At 39.6% G+C, this 18,095-nt stretch overlaps 1 protein-coding gene across 1 annotated transcript in view; it reads right to left on the bottom strand.

Annotated features, from left to right (window-relative positions):
* Nucleotides 1-4,131: 4,131 nt before the first annotated feature.
* The window catches only part of LOC139752158 (uncharacterized), a 105,576-nt gene continuing 91,612 nt past the window's right edge, over nucleotides 4,132-18,095 (bottom strand). The window contains exons 8-9 of the mRNA XM_071668094.1: nucleotides 11,726-11,907; nucleotides 4,132-8,849 (exon numbers count right to left, since the gene is read on the bottom strand). Coding sequence (XP_071524195.1) covers nucleotides 5,869-8,849; nucleotides 11,726-11,907 — 3,163 coding nt within the window. The 3' untranslated portion in view covers nucleotides 4,132-5,868. The remainder of the gene's footprint in view (nucleotides 8,850-11,725; nucleotides 11,908-18,095) is intronic.

The following is an 18,095-nucleotide window of genomic DNA, read 5'->3' as shown; positions in this document are numbered from 1 at the left end:
ATATATATATATATTTATTTATTTATTTATTTATTATATCGCCATTTCTCGCATTACCGAGGTAGCATCAAGAACAGACTGAGCCTTAGACAGAAAATACTCACTTGGTCTACTCTATGATTTCGTATATATATATATATATATATATATATATATATATATATATATATATATATATATATATATATATATAATTTTCCAAAAGAAGGAACAGAGAATTGGGCCAGGTGAGGGTATTCCCTCAAAGACCCAGTGCTCTGTTGTTAACGCTACCTCGCTAATGCGGGAAATGGCGAATAGTTTGAAAGAAAATATATATATATATATATATATATATATATATATATATATATATATATATGTATTGCACGCTATTATAAAGTAGCCACAATGGCTAAATAGGAAGTGCATCTCATTATTCTAAGGACGTGGGGTTGAAAGTTGCAGAAATTGATTCTTTTAAGCCTCGATGGCGCAGTAGGCAGTGCGAGTCTCATCATCTCAAGGTCATGAATTCGATCCTCACTCATCTGCAAACTACAACTTACCTCCCACACAACCCAGCTTCAGCTGACTGCAGATCCACATAGCTCTCCAAAATCCTTTCATTACCTTGAATTTAGTCTCTCTACTTTAAATACTGACTTTTGTAACGTCCATAAACAGTAGCATTGTATACAGGCACTCCGCGAGTCCTCCACCACCTCAGCTGTTAAGTCTTTCTTTTTGAGAAATTTCCCTGCAATCCCTTGCACTCCAGCTGCTTTGTCACATCTTATTTGATGCTAGAATAATCCTCCCTAATCTAATGCAGCCTGGGTGTTACCACCCTTTCAGTCAACATGCTCTTATAAATCTTCCCAGGTATACTCTAAAAACTTACATCTATGATTTGAACACTGACATTGTATACAGGCGCTTTGACAATCCTCCAGCACCTCAAGCCATTATATACATGGAAAATTCTGACTGACTAGTTAACAAATCTTTCAGTTTTTAAATTTAACTGCAGTCTCATCCACTTAAGCTGCTCTTTTGCATTTCATTTTAGACAATAACTTCAATACCAGACTCTTACTGTGTGCACCTCCTTATTGTTCCAGATCTGACATTTAGCAGTCTTTCAGAATATTACCGCCATCTATTCACCTCTCTTTGACTTTACCTCCCCTCTTGCTCCCATTTTTTTATCTTACTGATCACCTAGTAGGACCTTCAGCTGATTTCACGCCATATCACATTTGCTTTTTATTTTCAAACCCTAAACCTTGATCCACTTCTTGTAAATCTTCCTTCGTATCAAGTAATGCCTATACGCCTCTTTCTTGTTCACTAGCATCTCTACTTCCTCATCCTAGTACTCACACCCTCTCTCACGTGCCCACATCCCATCTTCTGTCACATATTTCTCTTTACTTAGCATATATAAACTTTAACTCCGTGAAATAGGTTTGTCAGTTCCCTTAAAATTAAGGTAAAAAAAAACAAAAAAAAACAAGGTGTATTAATAGTTATCCAACACTAATTCTTCTATGGTTTTATTAACCATCCATAATTTTCTGTGTGCTTTGCTAGTATTTGGTGCCTAATGCAGTTCCTAACATTCAGCCATAAATAATGAAGACCAAAAGCAGTATTATACTTTTGTCTTTGGTCCTTATTAGCACGGAAATCACAAGGACTAAATACAGTATAATTAATTATCAGCAGCATTCATATCCTGGATGTAGTTCAACATTCATTGAAATGTTTGTTACTGAATAAGGTACATACTTTCATTGCTTTTAAAATGAATTATAAGTGTACTTATGCAAATGAGTGGGAGATGTATAAAAGAGAGAGACAGGAGGTCAAGAGAAAGGTGCAAGAGGTGAAAAAGAGGGCAAATGAGAGTTGGGGTGAGAGAGTATCATTAAATTTTAGGGAGAATAAAAAGATGTTCTGGAAGGAGGTAAATAAAGTGCGTAAGACAAGGGAGCAAATGGGAACTTCAGTGAAGGGGGCTAATGGGGAGGTGATAACAAGTAGTGGTGTTGTGAGGAGGAGATGGAGTGAGTATTTTGAAGGTTTGTTGAATGTATTTGATGATAAGAGTGGCAGATATAGGGTGTTTTGGTCGAGGTGGTGTGCATAGTGAGAGGGTTAGGGAAAATGATTTGGTAAACAGAGAAGAGGTAGTAAAAGCGTTGTGGAAGATGAAAGCCGGCAAGGCAGCAGGTTTGGATGGTATTGCAGTGGAATTTATTAAAAAAGGGGGTGACTGTATTGTTGACTGGTTGGTAAGGTTATTTAATGTATGTATGATTCATGGTGAGGTGCCTGAGGATTGGTGGAATGCTTGCATAGTGCCATTGTACAAAGGCAAAGGGGATAAGAGTGAGTGCTCAAATTACAGAGGTATAAGTTTGTTGAGTATTCCTGGTAAATTATATGGGAGGGTATTGATTGAGAGGGTGAAGGCATGTACAGAGCATCAGATTGGGGAAGAGCAGTGTGGTTTCAGAAGTGGTAGAGGATGTGTGGATCAGGTGTTTGTTTTGAAGAATGTATGTGAGAAATACTTAGAAAAGCAAATGGATTTGTATGTAGCATTTATGGATCTGGAGAAGGCATATGATAGAGTTGATAGAGATGCTTTGTGGAAGGTACTAAGAATATATGGTGTGGGAGGCAAGTTGTTAGAAGCAGTGAAAAGTTTTTATCGAGGATGTAAGGTATGTGTACGTGTAGGAAGAGAGGAAAGTGATTGGTTCTCAGTGAATGTAGGTTTGCGGCAGGGGTGTGTGATGTCTCCATGATTGTTTAACTTGTTTATGGATGGGGTTGTTAGGGAGGTAAATGCAAGAGTTTTGGAAAGAGGGGCAAGTATGAAGTCTGTTGGGGATGAGAGAGCTTGGGAAGTGAGTCAGTTGTTGTTCGCTGATGATACAGCGCTGGTGGCTGATTCATGTGAGAAACTGCAGAAGCTGGTGACTGAGTTTGGTAAAGTGTGTGAAAGAAGAAAGTTAAGAGTAAATGTGAATAAGAGCAAGGTAATTAGGTACAGTAGGGTTGAGGGTCAAGTCAATTGGGAGGTAAGTTTGAATGGAGAAAAACTGGAGGAAGTAAAGTGTTTTAGATATCTGGGAGATGATCTGGCAGCGGATGGAACCATGGAAGCGGAAGTAAATTATAGGGTGGGGGAGGGGGCGAAAATTCTGGGAGCCTTGAAGAATGTGTGGAAGTCGAGAACATTATCTCTGAAAGCAAAAATGGATATGTTTGAAGGAATAGTGGTTCCAACAATGTTGTATGGTTGCGAGGCTTGGGCTATGGATAGAGTTGTGCGCAGGAGGGTGGATGTGCTATAAATGAGATGCTTGAGGACAATATGTGGTGTGAGGTGGTTTGATTAAGTAAGTAATGTAAGGGTAAGAGAGATGTGTGGAAATAAAAAGAGCATGGTTGAGAGAGCAGAAGAGGTTGTTTTGAAATGGTTTGGGCACATGGAGAGAATGAGTGAGGAAAGATTGACCAAGAGGATATATGTGTCGGAGGTGGAGGGAACGAGGAGAAGTGGGAGACCAAATCGGAGGTGGAAAGATGGAGTGAAAAAGATTTTGAGTGATCGGGGCCTGAACATGCAGGAGGGTGTAAGGCGGGCAAGGAATAGAGTAAATTGGATCGATGTGGTATACCGGGGTCGACGTGCTGTCATTGGATTGAATCAGGGTATGTGAAGCGTCTGGGGTAAACCATGGAAAGTTCTGTGGGGCCTGGATGTGGAAAGGGAGTTGTGGTTTCGGGCATTATTGCATGACAGCTGGAGACTGAGTGTGAGCAAATGGGGTCTTTGTTGTCCTTTCCTGGCGCTGCCTCGCACACATGAGGGGGATGTTATTCCGTGTGTGGCGGGGTGGCGATGGGGGTGAGTAGGGGCAGACAGTGTGAATTGTGTGCATGTGTGTATATGTGTGTACGTTGGGATGTGTGTGGGGGTGGGTTGGGCCATTTCTTTCGTCTGTTTCCTTGCGCTACCTCGCAGGCGTGGGAGACAGCGACAAAGCAAAATAAATGAATAAATAAGTGTACTTACATTCAAGTTTAGGTTCTGTATTCTGATCACCTACCATGGTCAAATTAAGAGCAAAATAAAATGGGTCATCTCTTTAATGAAATTATGTGACAAGTTTCACTATGTACAGGTTTGTGGGTATGATGACATTTCTGCCAGTCTCTAGACACAATAAATTACATTCACTAGCCTACTAAACACAGAGTAAGTGTAAGATAAATGTGGTTTCCGATGTTATAGAAATGAAAACTTTTGTTTGAAGATGAAAATACCAAAAACTTGTGATCCACATGACTTACACTCACAAGGTGCATTATATTCATGATCTTTACTACAGTGAAAAATGACCATGGATGACCAAGAAAATGTATTTTGAATCCTCCTCTCCCACATCATAATATTAAGATTTTCCATCTTTGCATCCTTTCCAAATGCAAAATTTTTGTCAGAAATGAAAAGCACACTAGTGTGGAGTGAGGATTTGGGAGAAACATACAAAATAATTACAAGGAGACAAAATATTTCAATTTGGTCCAAGGTCATTCATTTTACCACTAACTTCTGAAGAAGTGCACGTAAAACTGCAATGTATTAGATCCTATCTACTTCAATCAGACAGATTACCAATATATTGCCGAGAAAAAAAAAAATAAATACTGTTGTCCTACACACAGAATCTGTTATTGTAAGATGGCAAAAACAAATTAAACCTACTGAATCCCATTCCTATCTTTACAATAACTGATCCAATAAATGTGCAGTATAATTTGCACTGAATTTACAATATTTTATGATCTAACAAAAATGAGAAGACAAAACTACGGAAACAAAAATGAGATGTATTCTGGAAAGGTTGTAAGGATATGAAAACTTAACAGGTACATGAAGATGAAAAAAAAGATTCAATCCACAAAAGTTCCAGGGAATCTATGTAGAGTTAATTCTGAATGTCAAAGCAACCTTATACTGCTTAATAGGTATATTGCAAGTCAATAAATAAGTTGAACCAATTCTCTAGATTTCTTTTTAAAAGGAAATTTGAAATATTAAAACTATATATTAAATGAAATACCTATAAAATATATGGTTATATATAGTTAATCTTCATATCAATTTAATTTTTTTTTAACCAAAAATGAACAGTAAACAGATAAAAAATTCACACCATTACTTCTTGAGATCAGATGAAGATTGTTACAAAACATTTCAACCTAGCCTTTGCCACAGGTCTCCTACATCTTTCATAAAAAGTAAAAATTTATATTTTCTCAGGAAAAACTAATTAATCTATGACGTTTTGTCTATGCTGAAATTCACACAAGTCTAACACAAAATAAGCTAGTTTAGGTCTAATGAATTAGAACAAAAAATTACAATAACCTCCCATTCCATTGGTGCTTCGTGTTGTCAAAATTGAGCCTAGAACAGCCATAATTTTTTACTGCACTTTATGAAATATGCAATATGTCTGTAGCCTTGAAATGTCAAAACTTATGAGGTAGTATGCACTTTGGCTACATGCATAACCTGCCAATATATTTATTCTGCACGTTTATAAATAACATCAAATTTACATTGGAATCCTATTATAATTTATGGCATTTTCCTAGCCTTTTAATCAAATGCTAGAAAAAAGCTTATAATAATAAAAATGCCTACTCTGATAGCACTGGAAAAGCAAAATGCGCCCTAAAAATGGACATTCAAATTCTCCCTTAATCTGGACATTCACGTAAGTCTACACATCTACCTACCTCAAACAAAATCTAAATCTAACATCCATTTGTACGGTTTTGATTGGTAGGTGAAATCCTCTATCTGGACACTGCTTGTGAATCTGGGTTGTGAGAAAACTGTTGTAAAGTTGGTTTTAAGGTGTCAGTGGGTGGAATATGGGGCAGTGATTGCATGAATGTTATCTGTGAAGATGACTGATGAGGTGACGAGTGTGTAGGTGGCTGCAGAGGCATGTGCATCGGAGGTTGTGACATATGAGGCATGTGAATGGATGGATGTAACTGTGATGGTATGGTTGGCTGTGAGTGTTTATGTACTGGGGTCAGTAGCTGAGGATGAACTGGTGGCAGTGAGGGTGTCTGCATATGGGACAGCATTGGTGAATGTATGTGTGACAAAGGTTGGGTAAACAAGGAGGTCATTGGCTGCCCATGTCTGGGTGGTGTTTGCATTTGTAAAGACACAGGAAAAGGTGCCTGCATGGCTGAAGGTGGCTGTATCTCAGAGCCTGACTGCACTTGAGTTTGCAAGAGTGATTGTGCTTGTGAGTGCTCAGGCATTGGTACACGTGTGTCAATGACTGTATGCATGGGTGCAGATGCTTGATTGTGCATCAATGGTGGCACCTGGCTATGCATAATTGTTGATGGCTGGGAATGATTAGGTGGTGGTATCTGTGTATGTATGGATGGTGATGCCTGGGAGTGAAGAGGCGGTGGTGCTTGCATATGCTGGGGTGTTGGGATGAGGTTCGACTGGCATCTCACTGTCTCAGCATGTAAGGTAACTGGCACTGGCATCTGCTCTGATAGTGCTGATGTCAAGTGGTTTTCCAATGGCATCAACAACTGTTTTTCCTTCGAGTTCAGCATCTGTTCTTTCTCCATAGTCAACACATGTTCTTCCACTGGTTTTGTTTCCTGTGATTCCATGGGTATCACTGTTTCTCCCTCTGGAGGCTTTAAAGGCTTATCTTTGACAGGATTTAAAACAAGTTCCTCATCTTTCACTGACTTTTGTTGCCTAAATGTTTGTTCTTCTTCCTCTATGTGTTCCTGAGCTTGTTCTTCTGAAGGCTTCATTACCTGTTCTTCTGCAGCTATTACAGAATTTTCCATAATTGGTGTAAGTGCTCCATCAGCTCCAGCTTTGAAGTCTTGTTCTTCAAGTCTCTGAGTCTGTTCTTCATAAGGATTTAAAGAAGGATCATTCACAGATGTACATGCCATTTCTTCAGTTGTTAATAATGTATCTTGACTTGGTGCCTGTAACTGAATATGGATGGAAGTCTGACAGTGTTCTTGGAGGGGAGATTGTGAGTGCATGGAAGTCTGACATTGCTCCTGGTTGGGAGATTTTGAGTGCATGGAAGTCTGACTCTGTTCCTGGATGGGAGATTGTGAGGGCAGGGAAGTCTGACACTGTTCCTGGTTGGGGGATTGTGAATGTCCTTGCACTTGAAATCCATTAGATGTTTCAGGTGTTGAATGGGGGGAGGAAAGATTTTCCTCAGGAAAATCTGAAGCCTGGGAAATAGGTACAGATGATGCTTGTTCTACTGTTTCCTCAGGCTCATCATGTTCCAAAGCTTTAACACAAGGTTCTACATAAGGTTCATCTGTTTCTGGTGATGCCTGGTTTTCTGTAGCTCTTGAAACAGTCTCTTGAGCTGTTTCTTGTGTATGGATGGAAGTCTGTGACTGTAGATGCAATGTATCGGTGGGGGACTGGGATTCCATCTGTACTGGTAATTTCTCAGATGCATCACATGGTGAATAGCCGGAAGCAAGAGATGTCCCAGCTGGTTCTTTGGAAACACAGTTTGCATCTACAACAGGCTGTGCTTCTTTCCCATTTTTTTCAAGAACTTTTTCAGATGCTGTGACTGAAGCAAGCAATCCATGAACGTCTGGAGTACATACAATTTCACCTACATTCACTGAAGATGACCCTTGCATTTGCCTCTGTTTTGGAGCCTCCATAGTGTTTTTGGCATTGTAGGGGAACTGTTTCTTTTGCATATTTGAACTTGTGAAGTTAGCCGATGAAGTTGTAGGTTTACCTGCAAGTGGTAATTTCGGAATGTCTGTTCTCATAAAAAAGTTTGCAGGTACTTTCTTAGTAGGGGTTCTCTGCCCTGGAACCTTTGGCTTTACTGGTCGCCCTCTTTGGATGAAATGTGGTTTATATTGCACTACTACAGAAGTTGATGCTGGTAAAAGATTCCTTGCAATTGCTTCTGGGACACTCACGGCTTTCATTCTTATCAAATTACAATTGGCAATCTTGCGAGTTGGTGCAAGTGATTGAAGTGAATGACTCCGAGCACTAATTTCACTTTTTACCTGTGTTCCAATAACTTGTTTAACTTCTGTCCCAGTAACTTCTTGTTTTACTTGTTCTCCAGTAACTTCCTGTTTTACCTGTGCTCCTGTAACTTCCTGTTTTACTTGTGTCACACTATTCTGATTTTCTATCTTTGCTGTAGCAGTAGGAGTAGGTTTATTCACATTGACGGTTTTGGTGATTGTTGTTCCTGCTAAACGTAACTTTTCATAAAGATCCTGTGGAGATTCTGGGTAATTCATATACTGGGGTTTCTGGTTTGGTGTGCGAGTGAATCCTGCCATAAATGATTTGAGATACTTGGGATAATTTAAGTTTTGTTTCATCAAGTTTGTTCTTGGTACCTTGGGTTTGTTGGCTCTAGATTTTGCACTGCCAATTTTTATATGTTTTGTCATATGGGAAGATTCATTTGTATGATAAGGTAACCCATTCTCTGACTTCACGTCCATAAACCCTTCAATATCTGATAATACTTGACCAAGTTCATGCTGCAAACCACTCTCTTTATCTCTATTATCCTGACTTTGGTTGTATCCTTGAGCATCATGATACCCTGACACAGCCATAGCCGATGGGATACCTCCCTTTTCAGTGTCAAATTTCTTCTTTTTCTTTAAATATGGTCTTGAAGGGCCAGACATCTGACGCTTTGTTGTTGTTGTTGTTGCTGCTGTAGTTGTTGTATATAGTGTTTCCGCTGTTGCTGTATCTGAAAATTGATATATATATCAGGATTTGGAGAAACAAAAATGGCACAACAAGAAATAACCTAAAGTTTTACATGTACAACAATAATAGGAATATCAAAATACAACAATAAATGAGGAATATATAAATAACTAAAGAACTGACGAGAAAACACTGATAACATTCTAGGTGCTAAGACTGGGGAATAATAATGCACTTGAGATTAGGGCTTGCTAAATGCTAAAGTGAAAGTAATGAAGTTAAATTATATAATGAGAGCTACAAAGGGAAGACTATTGCAACGATTCTGCCCTAACGAATATCTAGGTGTTGGGGCACCCAGGTGCTAATTTTCAGAAATGAGCAAATGGTGTATTAATGTATGTATGGAATTTTATATATATCACAGATGAAGAAACTTTATAGCTAGGTTTCATGAAGGAGCAAATGGTGTATGAATGTATGTATGAAATTTTGTTTTATATATCACAGTTGAAGAAATTTTATTGATCAAACTAAAGCTAACAGGAAAAGCTTATTACTGGGTAATGATGATCGTAGATTTATTTCAAGAGCCGCTTAAAGAAAGTTAAGTACACTTGCAAAGTCAAGTATCATTTTCAGTGTCTTGTTATTCACCCTTCTATATAACTAAATCAGTAGTGAGTTCACCTTTGCACTGTACAGGCAAACTTTTGCAGTGCAGAAGCTATCCTGCAGGTGTAATTCAACTGAGAATGACATATTACAAATTTCTCTACTACTGCTTGAGCAAACTTCAACAGTAGACCTTATATGGCACTTATTCTCAAAGTCAACAGTGATGCCTGGTGACATCTCTGTTTACATTATTGGGAGTGCATCAAGATAGCTGGGAAATAACATGAGTCTCACTCATGCCTACTTAGGCCCAAGAAATGAGACATCTTCAGAGTCACTTCAGTTTCTTACAGTGCAATATTAATCATTCAATCACTCATTCTATTTTATGACAAAACATCATAAAGTTAATATTCGATAGGTATAAATTCAATTTTGTAGGTATTTAATAATGTTTTGATATAATATGCAAATGATAATCTTGCTCACCGCAGTGCTACTCCCAGGATTGAGGGAAACTTGTTGAATGGTTTCAGCACTTTTCCTACAATGTGCTTTGCCATTCAAAGTTTACCTTCATTATCAGCTAAGCTCCACTTCATATTATCATTCTACAGGAAGAGCCCACCAAGTTTTAGGTAGGGAACAGCTTACCAAGCGTGTTGCTATTCCATGTTTGTAAGATGGAAGTTTAACCCAGTTCGTATGTAAGACTGGTGCAAGTGCTGACTACCCTGTCACTAAATTCCTGAAATGCCTGTCTCATTATGTCACTCACCTTGTTCATGCTATAACTAATCATATTTTCCAAGTCACAATCATTATATTCCATTTCTCCAACTGTAAATATTAGGCTTAATCACAATTATATTAACCAGATTAACAGTCTAGTTTTAACCCTCCGACCATGAATGAAAACAAATTTTTAAAAAACAGTATTCCTTCTGACAATGAAATACAACTGTATTCCACAGCTCTCAAATGCCTGCCCTCACCCAACCATGAAATGGCACCATGATCCCTTAACATTTTGCACCCAGGTGGTCACTAAAACAATAACTTGGTGAGATGAAGCAATGTTAACCACCACCCATTTGATTCATGTATCCTCCTTTTTTTTTTTTTTTAAATCTCTGTTTTGCCTAATTTTCAACATAATTTAAACAATCTATGGATGTTATAATGTTGTGTCTTTGTCTGTCTTATGTATTATAATAAAAAATGTATTTTGTATTATAACAAATAATGATAATACTGTTTTTTATTAGTGTTTATGAGTTGGCAACACCACCTTTCTCAGTATCCCTTTACTTCTGATATTTAATTTCTTGTTCCCTTTATTGTTTCTTCCACAATATGAATGTATATTTTGAATTATAATCCATAAATATGTATATATAGAGAATAAACATGATGTCTCAGACAAGTGATCATGAGCTGGAAATGAAGTGCACTTTTCGTCCCTTTCAATCTGGATATATATTTTCTGTGCTCTTTACACTTCATAATCATTAAAAGAGTCAGAAACAAGAAATCTTGTTACTTTTAAAAAATTTATGACATCCTGCAGGCATCAATGATTAATGCTTTACTTCCATTTTTCTTCTTTTACCCCATCTTCCAACTATCAGATGGTTTTAAATAGTATTAATGCCAGATATGAAAACTTTAAGGGTTTGGATTGATTAAAGTAATAAATAAGGACAAATTACCAACTTCATACTGTGCAGGGGAATGGATAGTTAACGAATGCAGCTGTAAATAAATTGTGAAGCAAAATCATTAAAGGTCAGCTAGTGATGTTTTCAGCTGTTCAAGTGCTTGCTGTTGTTAGGGGGTTGACATGTCTTATACATTATTCTTCTACTGCTACCCTTAGGGTTATTACACTAAAACTCTTTACTACAGTGCACTACTCTTAATAGAACCTCTTTAATGTGTGTTTCTTACTTTTAGTTCTTAGACCAGTGGTTAGCATTGGGATGGGGTGAGGTTAGAGCACAGTTTCAGTAGCCACCATTATATATATGGGATTAATAAAGGCAACATTACATCTGACCATCTTTGATTCTCAAGTCACAGTCAAAGTATGTATTTACAGCTGGATAATACGGAATTTACTAAAACCAAGGACAACATAAAAAACCATGCCGAGGATAGAACATTTACTCTCTCATACTCCCATGGGGGCAAAACAATAAAAATGATCTGGTCTGATTTCTCTCGTACTGAAGAAAAGAGAAACTCCATGATGTAATCAATACCTAGGATAAGAGGTTTACTTTACAGTTAACTTACATGATTCTCCAGCTTTGGCATAAATATCATCCAGAACCTGTGAAAGTTCTTCATCCACCTCCTCACCATCAAATATCAACTCTTCCTCATTCTTGTTCTGGTGAATTGGATGTCGCTTAGGTTTTTTCTTTTTTGGAGACTGCTTGAGCAACTGTTCTATCAAAGGAGAGGGAGTAACATTCCTGTGAAGTGGAAGAAAAAAAAAATTAAAAAAGCATCCAAATATTACCTGCTTAAGAGCAAAATGTAAAAAATTTACAGGTTTTATGAGGTTTCATATGCCTTGGTTAAGCCCACAGACAGCATGTCACCCCTATATACCAAATTGCACCAATGTAATCTATCTCAGGCATGCATCATATCCTCCGGCATGTTCTGGCCCTGATTACTCAAGCATTTTTCAGTCTACCCTTCCACCTCCTCCTTGGTTTCTCCCTTTTCCGTGTTCCTTACACTTCCAAAATGTAAACCAACAAGTCCTTACTCATCCTATCCAAGTCCAATCAATTTCAGCACATCCTCTTCAGCTCTCACATACACACACTTATACTACCATACCTCTCTCATACCTATCTTTTCTCATTCAATTAACTCTCCTCATCAAATATTATTTTTAAATGTTATATTTATATATCCATCCTCTTTTGTACTTTATATGTAGGACCCATGCTTCATATGGGGGTGGCTACTGAAAAGTCATTACTTATCCCTATCCTTACATGTCTCCCTCACATACACTGTTCCATGCATACTTCCACCATTTCTCTCTCTGCTGTACTCTTCCACTCTGTTTCCCCATGGCACAAGGTGCCTTCCTCTCCCATCAACTACTTTAATCGTACTATCGTACACTCTCCTTGTAAACTTCCCATCTTGCATTATTTCCCACATACCTAAACCTAAAAGTATTACACATCACCCACTCTACCACTACACAATTCATTCCCCTGATTCACTATCACACTTTAATACATCTACTAACTTCTTTCTTCATTCCATGTAGTCATACCACACACTCCCCTTAAAATGCCCATTTCCACAGTCTACACTCAACCTCTCCTGGTACTTCCTCACACAAGTCTCCTTTTCAAGCTCACTTTCTCTCTTCTCCCCAACATTCTCTTTTCTTTTCTGGAAACCTCAACAAATCTTCACCTTTGGCTCCAAAGATAAGGATCAGACAATCCCTCCAGCTGCCCCTCTCAGCACATTAACATCCAAAAGTCTCTCTTTTACACACCTGTCTATTAACACGTAATCCAATAATGCCCTTTGACCATCTCTCCTACTCACATACATATACTTGTGTGTATATATATATATATATATTTTCATACATATTTGCCATTTCCCATGTCAGCGAGATAGCATTGAGAACAGAGGACTGAGCCTTAAAAGGGAATATCCTCGGCCCCCTTCTTTGTTCCTTCTTTTGGAAAATTAAAAATGGGAGGGGAGGATATGCAGCTCCCCTGCTCTCTCTCCTTTTAGTTACTTTTTACGACATGCAGGGAACATGTGGGAAGTATTCTTTCTCCCATATCCCCAGGGAGGGTATGTATGTATGTATGTATGTATGTATATATATATATATATATATATATATATATATATATATATATATATATATATATATATATAAATTTTTTATTTATATTTATTATACTTTGTCAGACTCCCACGTTAGCGAGGTAGCGCAAGGAAACAGATGAAAGAATGGCCCAACCCACCCACATACACATGTATATACATACACGTCCACACATGCACGTATACATACCTATACATCTCAACGTATACAGATATATATACACACACAGACATATACATATATACACATGGACATAATTCATACTGACTGCCCTTATTCATTCCCGTCGCCACCCCGCCACACACGAAAAGCAAAACTCATCCCCCCGCATGTGCACAAGGTAGCGCTAGGAAAAGACAACAAAGGCCACATTCGTTCACACTCAGTCACTAGCTGTTATGTAAAGCTGTCATGTTTAATGCATCGAAAGCACAGCTCCATTTCCACATCCAGTGAGGAATGAGTGAGGAAAGATTGACCAAGAGGATATATGTGTCGGAGGTGGAGGGAACGAGGAGAAGTGGGAGACCAAATTGGAGGTGGAAAGATGGAGTGAAAAAGATTTTGTGTGATCGGGGCCTGAACATGCAGGAGGGTGAAAGGAGGGCAAGGAATAGAGTGAATTGGATTGATGTGGTATACCGGGGTTGACGTGCTGTCAGTGGATTGAATCAGGGCATGTGAAGCGTCTGGGGTAAACCATGAAAAGTTGTGTGGGGCCTGGATGTGGAAAGGGAGCTGTGGTTTCGGGCATTATTGCGTGGCAGCTAGAGACTGAGTGTGTATGAATGGGGCCTTTGTTGTCTTTTCCTAGTGCTACCTCGCACACATGAGGGGAGGGGGAAGGTATTCCATGTGTGGCGAGGTGGCAATGGGAGTGAATGGGGGCAGACAGTGTGAATTGTGTGCATGGGTATATATGTATGTGTCTGTGTATGTATATATATGTGTACATTGAGATGTATAGGTATGTATATTTGTGTGTGTGGACGTGTGTGTGTATACATTGTGTATGGGGTGGGTTGGGCCATTTCTTTCGTCTGTTTCCTTGCGCTACCTCGCAAACGCGGGAGACAGCGACAAAGCAAAATAATAATATAATCTTTTCTTTCAAACTATTCGCCATTTCCTGCGTTAGCAAGGTAGCTTTTGGAAAAAAAAAAAAAAAAAAAAAAAAAAAAAAGAGAGAGAGGGGAGGATTTCCAGCTACCCCGCTCCCTCCCCTTTTAGTTGCCTTCTACGACATGCAGGGAATACGTGGGAAGTATTCTTTCTCCCCTATCCCCAGGGATAATATATATATATATATTCTTTCTTTTCTTTCATACTATTTGCCATTTCCCGCGTTAGCGAGGTAGCGTTAAGAACAGAGGACTGGGCCTTTGAGGGAATATCCTCATCTGGCCCCCTTCTCTGTTCCTTCTTTGGGGAAAGAAAAAAAAAAAAAAGAAAAAAAAAAAAAAGGGGGGGGGGGGGGGGGATTTCCAGCCCCCCCCGCTCCCTTTCCTTTTAGTCGCCTTCTATGACACGCAGGGAATACGTGGGAAGTATTCTTTCTCCCCTATCCCCAGGGATAAAATATATATATATATATATAGGTATAAGTTTGTTGAGTATTCCTGGTAAATTATATGGGAGGGTATTGATTGAGAGGGTGAAGGCATGTACAGAGCATCAGATTGGGGAAGAGCAGTGTGGTTTCAGAAGTGGTAGAGGATGTGTGGATCAGGTGTTTGCTTTGAAGAATGTATGTGAGAAATATTTAGAAAAGCAAATGGATTTGTATGTAGCATTTATGGATCTGGAGAAGGCATATGATAGAGTTGATAGAGATGCTCTGTGGAAGGTATTAAGAATATATGGTGTGGGAGGAAAGTTGTTAGAAGCAGTGAAAAGTTTTTATCGAGGATGTAAGGCCTGTGTACGTGTAGGAAGAGAAGAAAGTGATTGGTTCTCAGTGAATGTAGGTTTGCGGCAGGGGTGTGTGATGTCTCCATGGTTGTTTAATTTGTTTATGGATGGGGTTGTTAGGGAGGTAAATGCAAGAGTTTTGGAAAGAGGGGCAAGTATGAAGTCTGTTGGGGATGAGAGAGCTTGGGAAGTGAGTCGGTTGTTGTTTGCTGATGATACAGTGCTGGTGGCTGATTCATGTGAGAAACTGCAGAAGCTGGTGACTGAGTTTGGTAAAGTGTGTGAAAGAAGAAAGTTAAGAGTGAATGTGAATAAGAGCAAGGTTATTAGGTACAGTAGGGTTGAGGGTCAAGTTAATTGGGAGGTAAGTTTGAATGGAGCAAAACTGGAGGAAGTAAAGTGTTTTAGATATCTGGGAGTGGATCTGGCAGCGGATGGAACCATGGAAGTGGAAGTGGATCATAGGGTGGGGGAGGGGGCGAAAATCCTGGGAGCCTTGAAGAATGTGTGGAAGTCGAGAACATTATCTCGGAAAGCAAAAATGGGTACGTTTGAAGGAATAGTGGTTCCAACAATGTTGTATGGTTGCGAGGCGTGGGCTATGGATAGAGTTGTGCGCAGGAGGATGGATGTGCTGGAAATGAGATGTTTGAGGACAATGTGTGGTGTGAGGTGGTTTGATCGAGTAAGTAACGTACGGGTAAGAGAGATGTGTGGAAATAAAAAGAGCGTGGTTGAGAGAGCAGAAGAGGGTGTTTTGAAATGGTTTGGTCACATGGAGAGAATGAGTGAGGAAAGATTGACCAAGAGGATATATGTGTCGGAGGTGGAGGGAACGAGGAGAAGTGGGAGACCAAATTGGAGGTGGAAAGATGGAGTGAAAAAGATTTTGTGTGATCGGGGCTTGAAATATGCAGGAGGGTGAAAGGAGGGCAAGGAATAGAGTGAATTGGATCGATGTGGTATATCGGGGTTGACGTGCTGTCAGTGGATTGAATCAGGGCATGTGAAGCGTCTGGGGTAAACCATGGAAAGCTGTGTAGGTATGTATATTTGTGTGTGTGGCCGTATGTATATACATGTGTATGGGGGTGGGTTGGGCCATTTCTTTCGTCTGTTTCCTTGCGCTACCTCGCAAACGCGGGAGACAGCGACAAAGCAAAAAAAAAAAAAAATATATATATATATATTATCCCTGGGATAGGGGATTAAGAATACTTCCCACGTATTCCCTGCATGTTGTAGAAGGCGACTAAAAGGGGAGGGAGCAGGGGGCTGGAAATCCTCCCCTTTTTTTTTTTTCCTCCCCAAAAGAAGGAACAGAGGGGGCCAGGTGAGGATATTCCAAAAAAGGCCCAGTCCTCTGTTCTTAACGCTACCTTGCTAATGCGGGAAATCGCGGTTAAAAAAAAAAAAAAATATATATATATTTTTTTTTTTTTTGCTTTGTCGCTGTCTCCCGCGTTTGCGAGGTAGCGCAAGGAAACAGACGAGAGAAATGGCCCAACCCACCCCCATACACATGTATATACATACGTCCACACACGCACATATACATACCTACACAGCTTTCCATGATTTACCCCAGACTCTTCACATGCCGTTTTAATCCACTGACAGCACGACAACCCTGGTATACCACATTGATCCAATTCACTCTATTCTTTGCCCTCCTTTCACCCTCCTGCATGTTCAGGCCCCAATCACACAAAATCTTTTTCACTCCATCTTTCCACCTCCAATTTGGTCTCCCACTTCTTGTTCCCTCCACCTCCGACACATATATCCTCTTGGTCAATCTTTCCTCACTCATTCTCTCCATGTGCCCAAACCATTTCAAAACACCCACTTCTGCTCTCTCAACCACGCTCTTTTTATTTCCACACATCTCTCTTACCCTTACGTTACTTACTCGATCAAACCACCTCACACCACACATTGTCCTCAAACATCTCATTTCCAGCACATTCATCCTCCTGCACACAACTCTATCCATAGCCCACGCCTTGCAACCATACAACATTGTTGGAACCACTATTCCTTCAAACATACCCATTTTTGCTTTCCGAGATAATGTTCTCGACTTCCACACATACTTCAAGGCTCCCAGGATTTTCGCCCCCTCCCCCCCCCTATGATCCACTTCCATTCCGGGTTCCATGGGGCTCCCAGATCCACCCCCGGGATATCAAAAACCCACTTTACTTCCCCATTTTTTTCCCCAAATTAAACTTACCCCCCAATTGATTGATCCTCCCCCCTACGTCCCTAAAAACCCTTGCTCTTATTCACTTTTTACTCTTAACTTTCTTTTTCCACACTTTCCCAAAACTCGGGTCCCCGCTTTGCGGGTTTTCCCCTTGAATCAGCCCCCAGCGCTTTATCATCAGCGAACAACAACTGACTCACTTCCCAAGCCCTCTCATCCACAACAGACTGCATACTTGCCTCTCTCTGCATAACTCTAGCATTCACCTCCGTAACAACCCCATCCAGAAACAAATTAAACAACCATGGAGACATCACACACCCCTGCTGCAAACCGACATTCACTGAGAACCAATCACTTTCCTCTCTTCCTACTCGTACACATGCCTTACATCCTCGATAAAAACTTTTCACTGCTTCTAGCAACTTGCCTCCCACACCATATATTCTTAATACCTTCCACAGAGCATCTCTATCAACTCTATCATATGCCTTCTCCAGATACATAAATGCTACATAAAAATCCATTTGTTTTTCTAAGTATTACTCACATACATTCTTCAAAGCAAACACCAGATCTACACATCCTCAACCACTTCTGAAACCACACTTATAACAAGTACGATATATTTCCGTAATGGTTAAACCACAATATGATAG

The sequence above is a fragment of the Panulirus ornatus genome, chromosome 12 (assembly GCF_036320965.1).
Source record: "Panulirus ornatus isolate Po-2019 chromosome 12, ASM3632096v1, whole genome shotgun sequence".
In the NCBI taxonomy this organism is placed as follows: Eukaryota; Metazoa; Arthropoda; class Malacostraca; order Decapoda; family Palinuridae; genus Panulirus; species Panulirus ornatus.
The sequence above is the reverse complement of the archived record's forward strand: the minus strand, read 5'-3'. Positions and strand labels throughout refer to the sequence as shown.